The sequence below is a fragment of the Camponotus vicinus genome, unplaced genomic scaffold (assembly GCF_025532165.1).
Source record: "Camponotus vicinus isolate PSW18456_S1 unplaced genomic scaffold, iyCamVici1.0 SCAF_3, whole genome shotgun sequence".
In the NCBI taxonomy this organism is placed as follows: Eukaryota; Metazoa; Arthropoda; class Insecta; order Hymenoptera; family Formicidae; genus Camponotus; species Camponotus vicinus.
The window spans coordinates 10,425,923-10,436,640 of NW_028141967.1; the positions used below are offsets into that span (position 1 = coordinate 10,425,923).

Sequence of the window (10,718 nt, forward strand, 5' to 3'; positions counted from 1 at the left end):
TTATATGGCTATGCAGAAGATTATTTTCTCTCATTATGTTATATTATATTATTATTATGACTTTGTATTATATTATATTATTATTATGACTTTGTTGTAAATATAATTATTATTAATAATAATAGAAAGAGAGAAAAGCTTACCTGTTTAGGAACACTTGCTTCAGATATATCCATATTATCCATGCTGATTTTTTAATTCACAATTTATTATCACTAATCAACAATAATAATTTGACATGTAGGGTTATGTCAATTATTATTGCCGCCACTACTTCGAGATGTCTCCAACTATGGCTGCGTTCTATTTGAATGCTTACACGCTTAAAGCATCATTCTGTCTTTGTTGCACATCGAATATCAAACGAAGATAGAGCGACGCTTTCAGCGCTGAAAGCGTAAAAAGGAACGCAGCCTATATTTTTCCCTATACGGATGCTTAGAACGAATCTTATTGGTGAATCATTTTTGCTTCTTAGTTTCGCTCGCAGCCAATGAGAGAACATATCGGCGAAATAATATTGTTTTTCCGCTTTTTATTAATAGAATAAATAATGATAATTATATACTAGAAACCTTCCTTGGTTAAAAAGAAACTAATATGTAAAAGATGGTATCGAACTACGTTATAGTTATCGAGAATACGTCTGGTAAACAATCCGAGCTCGATGAAACGCATACTCCCTCCGTCTTTTTGCCAACCGTAGGTTGGCAGCAGTCGGGAGTAAAAATAAAGTGAATTATCAACCTAAAAGAGGACGTACGCGATTGCATAAAACAATGAGTTCCGAGTCAAAATATATAATAACAAAACTAAACAACAGAAATTATTTTAATTGGAGATATAAGATGAAAATGTTGTTAATTGAAAAAGGCGTTTGGGCAACAATTACGACGAATCCGCCAAATCCAATTACAGACGACTGGATACAAAAGGATGACCCACACAGCACATGTAAATTCCGAGAATGTTCTGAGAATATCACAAAAGTATATTGCGTATGTTCTAGGAACATTCGAAATACATACTGCGATATACTGAGTATGTACTAAGAATGCTACTATGTCCGATTTTTCCTGCTTCTCAGTACATACTGAAAATATCTTTTAGTATATAATAAGTATATCTATAGAATGTCTTGAGTATGACATTGGTATATACATATATGTACTAATAATGTACTAATAATATACTCAAGACATTCTATAGATTAACTTATATTTTCTATATTTTATATATAAATATAAATGATATATGTTACCGTAAACACCCCATATCCGTTTTTTCATATACTTACTAGTAAAAATATGCAAATTTTGACTACTAAGTATACGGAAAAACAGATTTCGAGTGTTTACGGTACATATATATATAATCCATTTATATTTATACTATAAATGGATTATTGGTGTAAAATATTAACATTTTGTTCACATATAAAATCTTTTTATTCAAATTTCTTAAATATATGTTATAATTGCACATATATTATTTGAACATATAATTGCACTTTTATATTTTTTTATATAAACATTTTACTTATTATTATTTATTATAAAATTTTATTCTTTTATATATTTATAATATACTTTATATATATGAAACACTTTAACACATACTATTAAACATTTACATAAACATGACATTTTTATAGTTTATATGTTTAGCTATATTATATATATATATTTAAACTCTAAAAATCTCGTCGGTGCGGACTCTGTCATTTAAAAATTGACAGTCCCAGCACCCACCGGCGAGATTTTCATAGAATTCTTCTTAATGAATATAAAAGAGTTCACATACATTATAACATTCACTAAAAAAATTTTAGTACTGATAAAACAAAAGAAAACTTAGGACAAAATTGTGTGTGTGAGTTTTGAAAAATGAATAAATCTAAAGAATAGCTACTTAAAATAAAGGACGGATAATCACCGTAATTATAAACGTTGTCAACAATAACTCAAAACAAATTATAAATTATAAAGATTCAAGAAAAGACTGAAGAAAAATTCAACGAAGTACTATTTTAGTCCTTTTCACTATTCAATGTTTGTCTCTGCATACGCTCTTTGGCATGAGCCAACCATATTTTTATTGGAGCTGAAATCTGTTCGTCTGTAGCATTGATGTGCAATTTTCTTACTGCACCTGGAAAAGTTTTTAAAATTGTTTATGAATTATTGATAAATAAAATTTCTTTAATTTTTTTAAAATTTCAAGTTAAATATTGAAAAAAAAATTTCGACCTCATTTCTACAATATATGTATACAGATGAGCGTTTAAAACTATAAACATATAAAACAATTGGAACATTTCTAAGTAATTTAATAAATAAATAAGTTATAAATATTTGTAAATATATTTTTTAATTTGTACAGAAATTATATAGCATCTATAATAATAAAATAGAAAAATTGTTTTTGATTTTACTTACTCATAATAACTTTGCACATGTGCAATTTGGAAAAATTTTCTTTTTTTTTTGCTCCGTACCAACTATAATTCACGGCCAGTTCATTTACAAAAATTTTTTTCATAAGACGTATACAAGAAGTCCTCAGATCCTGGCATGTAACATGGATTAATTGTTTAACCTAAAATTATTACAAAGTATGGAATTATTATATATATAGATATTATAAGAAACTTTTATATAATAAAATTATCATATATATATATATATATATATATATATATATATATATATATATTAGATGATTGCAAAAGTTCGTGCCCGATTTGCATAGATGGATTAATAACTTCAAATCGGGCACGAACTTTTGCAATCATCCAATATATATATTCATGTAAAAATACTGTAAATATATATCAATTTAATTATTCTAAAAATTATGTGATATTTTAATAAAAAGTCTACGAAAATTATTAAAACATCTTTAAAGAGACGTATATATAATTTAAAAAATAATATAAAATTGCTAATGAGAGCAAAAGTTATAAATGTTAAAAAAAACTTAATTAATATTCAGATGTTTATTAAATGATAAATGTTTCAGTCCATTTCCGACCATCCTCTTTATAAAAATAATTTAAACTAAAAATAAAACAAAAAATATGTATATATAATTATCAAACGACAGACTTTTATACCAGCATGCACCGAGATTTTTACTATATACTATTTTCTAACATATGTAGATAATCGTGTACTTTCTTTAATGCTAATTAATTGTAAAATTAACGCTTGTGTTCTGACTTCATATTCAATATAATAATTATATATTTTTTTATTTCTAGATTAAATATTGTTTTGAGAGTGGCCCAAAACATTTATCATTAAACAAATACCTGAATATTAATTAGTTCTTTTTATTATTTAACATTCATTAACAATTGTGTGGCTCTCATTAGTCGTTTTATATTATTATTTTTGAATTTGCTAGAGCCTTTTCTTATTTTTGTATATGATTTCATTTTGTAACGTCGAAATACACAAGACATTCAACTTACCATTTCATTTCGATATAATGAATCATTATTTAATTTGTTTTCCATTGATTGTAAATCAGTTTCAGTTTTTAACGGTAGATCTTGATAGATATCTATTGTTTCTTTTTCTTTGGCCTCAAATGTGTCGATTGAAATTTTCTTTAGAATAAGTTTTTGACATCTTTCTATAGAGTTTAGTTTTAATTCTAAACTTATAAGTTTATTAATGACAAATCGTTCGTACGGGTCAGATTCTATAAAAAATATTCAAAACACATGTTGGTTATATTTATAATTATATCCCAAACACCACGTATTTTCAAAAAATGTATAGAATAGAGGACAAGACGTTCTCTAAACATCTTTTGAATATATGTACTATTAAAGATATATGTACAGATAAAATATTAAATATAAAAAATGTAAGATACATATGTGTGATGTAAGATGTATAAAAATAAAATATAAAATCTATATATATTTAAAAAATTCAAAAATAGTGTTAGAAAAATGTTAGGAAAAATAGTTTAAGAATAAATGTGTGTGTATACTATATAATTCTGAACTACATTATAAATAATCAAGTAATTGAAATTGAAATAAAGAATTATACATATACACTAAAATATACAATATAATATATATATATATATATATATATATATATATATAAAGTCGTAACTAAAATACATGAAATTATGTGCATTATACCTTGCTTATTAATCAATGAATTTGATGATGCCTTGTTTTTCAATTGAATTGGCATGTTTGCATTAACTTCATCGACTTCATCAAACAATTGTTCTGCGGATGCATCAAGCACATTTTTATTACAATGCAGAGCTAAAAATAAAATGTTTATGTTATCATATTATTCCAACATAATTTTTAAAATTTAAAAATACTAGGAAAAATTAGTAAAACAGTAAATGTTATATTTTTATAATATATAAAAAATAATCGTAACTAAATAAATAAAATTGTGCATTGTACCTTGCTTATGAATTAATAGATTTGATGATGTCTTGTTTCTCAATTGAGTTGGCACGTTTGCATAAACTTCATCAACTTCATCACATAATTGTTCTGCGGATGCATCAAGCACGTTTTCATTACAATGCAGAGCTAAAAAAATACGTCGTTATATTATTCCAACATAAGTTTTGAAATTAAAAAATACTAAAAAAAATTATTTTAAAAAAATGTAATATTTTTAAAATATATAAAAAATTATCGTAACTAAATAAATGAAATTGTGCATTGTACCTTGCTTATAAAATAAATTTGACGATGTTTTATTTCCTAGTTGAATTGGCAATTGTACATTAACTTCATCATCGGTTTCATCAAACGATGATTGTTCTGCGGGTGCATCAATCAAATTTTTATTGCAATTTAGAGCTGAAAATAATAAAATGTTTTTATTATATTATAAATGTTTATATAATATTTTAATAATTATAATGAATAAGTTAAAATCATACATGAATCATCTGTTCTTTTTTCTATATTTGTGTTTATGTTTGCAAACTTCTTTATTTGTGTTGCTGTACATTTTCTTTCCAAATTATTAACATCTGTAATTCATAAACAGTGTTCTATTATTAAAATATTTTCTCTACTTAAATCTATTATTGTTACTTTTATATTATTATTAGATCGTACTTACCTTTTGGTGCATTTTTTGTAATTTTCGATGTTTTACTGGTTTCTGCAGTCATGGAATGCTTGTTTGGAAACTTTGGAATTTCTGAGACTAGTATCATTTCGTCTGATGATTCATCAGCATCGTTACTTGTTTCGTCAACAATTTTAGCAGCTCTAATTTTTCTCGACTTTTTTAAATTTTCTTCTATATCAGCGCCAGAGTTAATGTCGGATAATTCTTCGGCATCTTTTAGCTTTTTCCTTGCCACTCCATAGTTTTCTGAAAAAGTTTTTTTTAAATAAAACAGTAAATAATTTAATACAAATTTAATTTTATAAAATCATATTTTTTTATATTATTACAAAATAGCAACATATATATAGTGGCGGCCTAAAGCTATTTAATGTATCTTAATTACGATTTTAACATAAAAAGATTGAAATTTATGAAATGTGAGACATTTATTTTTTAAACAAGGGATCTTAAAAAGTTGGCCGCCACTGTATATTTATTATTTATTGTAAAAGAATAGTTCAGAATAATATATACAAAAAATATAACTATATTACTTACGAAATGTTCCATATATTTTTCGAATAGGATGTTCCAACCAAGTACATTCTGGCTCCTCCCTCAATTTAACTGCTTTATCATACCGCTTGTTGTTCGTAAAATTTGGCCAAAAAGCTTTCTTTAAGTCTCCACTTAACCAATTATTTGGTATAACTTGCAGTCCATCTTCGAATTCCACGATTGCATAAAATTTATCAGTCATTCTGTGTCAATGAATATTAATTACTTATACTTCATTGTGTATTAATGGGAAAACTGCGTATTTAACATTTTCGTATGGCAATTTGACATATTTTTTTATCACATTTTTCAATGGCCATGATTTCAAATCTGATAATGATTTTACGGAATAAATCCCAAGCAACGATGATGAGCAAGGTATATTAAATAAATCTTCCTTTTCCAAAAATTCGTATCCAATAATAACTGGAATATTTCGTTTTTTGCAGTGTGCCACGTTTTCAATACATACTATAGCACCGCAATTTAAACCACAACAATTATCTGCATGTGAGCCAGTTTTAAATGTTATTCCGTTGATATATTTGATAATTTTATATTGTGGATTATTGCAGTCGAGTAAAAGTGGACCATCGTCATGTAATGTAATTAAAGTGGGATGTATCAGGATAGAATCTGACAAATTAGTCAATGTACTTAATCTACTTGATGTACTTAAATTTTCTTTTTCAAAACATCTTCGTACTACTTGTTCCAAAGGTTTTTCTGCTTTTCTGAGATATTTTTTAAACACTTGCATGTGGTTCTCAAACCTGAACGCACTAAAATTGTCGAGTGGTCCAAATTTTTTTACATCGTCAACAAGATGTACGAGACTATGAATATTATGCGACACGTTTTGCACTCCATAAATCTTGATAAATGTTTTGATAAAAAAAAGAATCATATCTTGTGCATAAGATAAATGTTCATCATACAAAGTTTTTGAATACAAGATTCTAATAATAATATGCAGTGTCATAAAATGGGTGTACACACTTTTTTTCAATATTGAGTTGAAAGCCAATGGACCTGTATACAACAATATTTGTCTATATTCCGTAGCTTTCCATAATTTAATGTAATCTATTTTGCGTGGCTTTCTTGCGAATTCTACAGGTATCGATGGCTTTAATTGAGTTGTTAGACGTGTTGATATTTCTTCAATGGCTCTATGTTGTAGCCGATAATAGAATTCTCCATTCAACCATAAATACATTAATTTCCGCATAATTCCCAAACACACTAGGTGCATATAATCCATGGGAACATTTGTAACTGCTTTGAAATGAGGTATTTTGAGTAGACTGCATGTTATATCTGGCTTATGATAACTGTCATCAATTTTTTGAATAAAATCATTATCTGATCTAATTGGTGCATCAATTTGTGGGAAGCATATACGATTTCCGACATATTCTCCTTCTGTTGTGCATTTAGTGCAACTTGAATATCCGGAATGCCCTTTTACACATAGCACAAATGCTTTTGCCGGTGTATCACATATTAATGCTTCTATTCTGCATTGTATATTACGACTATTGACATATATTCCATTTTCACACATTTCTGCAGCCTCGTTCACAAAATCTTTTAAAAAATCATTAACATTTGCAGGTTTTTCAGTTCCATGATAAATTCCTATTGTAAATACATTATTATATGGAAAAATTGAACCAAGTATGGGCTAAAATTGTTGTTGCGATGATTTTGAGAGTGGTAATCCATCGACATTAATAGCAATTTTTATACTATCAATATTGTTCTTCATGGAGGTTAATATATTCAACATAGACTTTTGCAATCCAAAATGATAGTAAATTCCTGGCTCTACTACACGTATATCTTGTTTTCTCGGAGTTTTTAAAAGTGAATGTGCATCTACAGATAATGATGAAAAACATGAATGTTTTTTTAATCTTTGAAGTAATGCTTTTAGAGCCGTATGTGAAATTTGGTGTTGCACAGCCCAGATAGCAAGATCATTTTTCAAATTGTCATCTGTTACATTTGCATCTTCAGATGCTAAATCAGTTTGTGATTCATAAGAATCGCTAACGGAAGACTGTTGCATGTTCGATACATTGTTACTACTTTCGTTCCACTCGTGAACATTATAATTTTCGATTACAGCATTCTCAGCAGCTTGAATGTTTTTTACTTCTGAATTTACTATAGAAACATTTTCCAAATGTTCTGTGCATTTATAAGTAATGTTACTATATGACGCTGTAGTCGTACTTAATAAAGCATCGCAAACAATTTCGGATTCTTGTACAGCTAATCTTTTTAAATGTCGTTTTGATACACATGCAGCGTCTTTTCTTGAGCGCTTTTTATCCATTTTTTTTCTTTTCTGTTAACATATTGTGAAATTGATAAATATATTAACTATTAAATATATAATTTAATATTTAATTATTATGTCGATATTATAATATATATATATACATATATATGTTAATAAAATTGATGTTATAAAATAAAATATTGCTGTTAAAATTGTTAAAATATAATATTGGTAAAATTGTATGGTAAAATTGTAATTATACAGGGTGTCCCATTTAAAAGAATACATTGGAATATCTGAAGGGAAAGTATTTTAGAGAAAAATATTTCAAACCAAAAAGTTGTATGGCTTCAAGAGGGATATAAGATAGTGACAAAGATTTGATTCTTTGGATAATTGTTTGAAGGTCACATAAAGGTCACCTTCAATTTCTTAAATGGGACTTACTATTTTTATTGAATATTTTTGTAGCTTATCTTAAGAACTTTCCAAAACACTAAAGTACTTTTTGAGTTATAAAGCTTGAAGTCTATAATTTTTGACATAAAATTTAAAATATTTTGTAAAATATTCTGTTTTTAATAATCTAATCTTAATACTTTTATACATGGAATAATGAGAGACCTATCAATTGGTGTAAAGAAAACACATAGTTGCTTTTCAGAAAAAGTACGCAGCTGCATGTTGCAAATTACTTGTTTAAAAAGCAACTGTGTTTTTTTTACACGAATGTATTGATCTCATTATTCTGTGTATGAAAGTTTTAAGATAAGACTACCGAAAACTGAATGTTTCCCAAGATATTTTATATTTTGTCAAAATATTGTAAACTTTAACAAAAATACTGAATGAAAAATAACTCAATAAAAGTGTTTTGGGAAACTTTCGAGGTAAGCTGCAAGAATATGCTATAAAAAAATAAGATTCCATTTAAGAAATTGAAAATTTTTTTGTCTCCTTCAAAATAATTATCTAAGGTCAAATCAATGGCACCATCTTATGTCCCCCAAACAACTTTTGTCTAAAATCTTTTTCTGTAAAATGTTTTCTTGAGCAGATATTCCAGTATTCTTTTAAATGGGATATTTTGTGTATGTACAGGGACCACACAATAATTTTGTCTACCTGAAATATCTCCGGTTATTTTTAAAGATTACAATTTAAATTAAATAATTTTTAATTTTTTTTAAATATATATTTTATTTTATTTATTTATCATTTGTTTTATTATTTATTTCATTAAATTTATTTTATTATTTATTTTATACTTATATAAATATATTTTATACTTAAATATAAATACACATACACATAATACAAATAAAATAATAAATAGTACACAGTAAAAATAAGAAAATATTCAATCAATTTACCCAAGTTATAACTTTTTATATTGTAGCCAAAAATGATGTACAGTTCAAATTTTTCAGAAAACTGTTTCTCATTATTTTAGAAAATCTTATTAAAAAATGAAAATGAAATTTTTGAAATTTTAGTTATTTTTAAATTCATTTTGCCTCTAACATTAGCATTAATTAGTACTTTCCAGTTAAATTATATATACATAATTATATATTTGATACGTAAACATTTTTGTAAAATATAAAATAATTTAGTGTAGTAGTGAATTTAAATAAGACTTTAATAATTTTAAATCGTTTTACAAGTAATTGCAATAACAGCTAGTTTACTTACACTAAAAAATATCATTAAATCTTACTTGATTTGTTGTGATTTGTTGAGTCCGCAGTTTATATTTCCTTGTTTTAAATATATATTGTAAATATCCCACGTATATATATGTATATAATTTTTCTTATTTCCCAGAAAGTATTAGATCACGAAGTTGATAATAATGTTCTTTTTGTGCAAACGTTGTAACATATAATAATAATTTCACATAAGAATACATTTAATATCTAACATATATTTAATAAGCTCTATGTTGTTACTGCAATTAACTTTTAAAATCATTTTAAAAATTAATTGCAGTAATAACTTAGCTCTTACTTAATCGCACACTATATAATTAAAATATGTTATAAAACTCACTTGATTTTTGCGAATCCAGAGTTTTACTTTTATTTTTTACATATCCCATCTATATATATATATATATATATATATATATATATATATGTGTGTGTATGCGGAGATACTTTTTCTTTAGAAAGATTCTGCAGAGATCACAAAATGATAATTGATATAATATACGACAATTGATAATGACGTCCTTTTTTGTGCAAATGCTGTAACATAATAATAAGAATTTCACATAAAAATACATATTTTTGATACATTATAATATTCGATTGTGAGGTTATAATTTGCATTAATGAGGTTAATTTGTGTGTTTATAATTATGAAGTATTAATAAATCATTGAATAGCTTTTATAAAATACCCTTTTTACATTTAATTTATTTGAAAATAAAAAGGATTACCTGCGATTAATCACAATCGTAATATAATTGCACCAGATTGCACATAGCACTTGCACGTGGTCAGTGAAGAAGAAGAAGGAAAAGACAAATGACGGCAATAGCGGAAATTACGTATCCAAAATGGCATACATATCCGGTCATAAGTAAAAATGCGCGTAATTCAATAGTATATTATGAGAATATACGAAAAATAATATACTATAAGAGATATTAAAAGTACATTCTGAGAATATACGAGAATATACGAAAAATAATATACTACACAAGATGTTCTGATAATATCCTGTGAATATACGAAAAATAATATACT

The 10,718-nt window shown here is 25.9% G+C and overlaps 1 protein-coding gene across 1 annotated transcript; it reads right to left on the reverse strand.

Annotated features, from left to right (window-relative positions):
- Positions 1-1,424: 1,424 nt before the first annotated feature.
- Positions 1,425-9,837, reverse strand: LOC145968336 (uncharacterized). The gene is made up of 10 exons (XM_083093711.1): positions 9,686-9,837; positions 5,676-5,878; positions 5,124-5,381; positions 4,939-5,031; positions 4,721-4,855; positions 4,448-4,579; positions 4,166-4,297; positions 3,476-3,708; positions 2,439-2,598; positions 1,425-2,151 (listed from the first exon to the last, which is right to left on the reverse strand). Exons 2-10 carry the CDS (start codon positions 5,875-5,877, stop codon positions 2,030-2,032), a joined length of 1,467 nt encoding a protein of 488 aa, XP_082949837.1. The 5' UTR covers position 5,878; positions 9,686-9,837; the 3' UTR covers positions 1,425-2,029.
- Between the last annotated feature and the right edge of the window lie 881 nt (positions 9,838-10,718).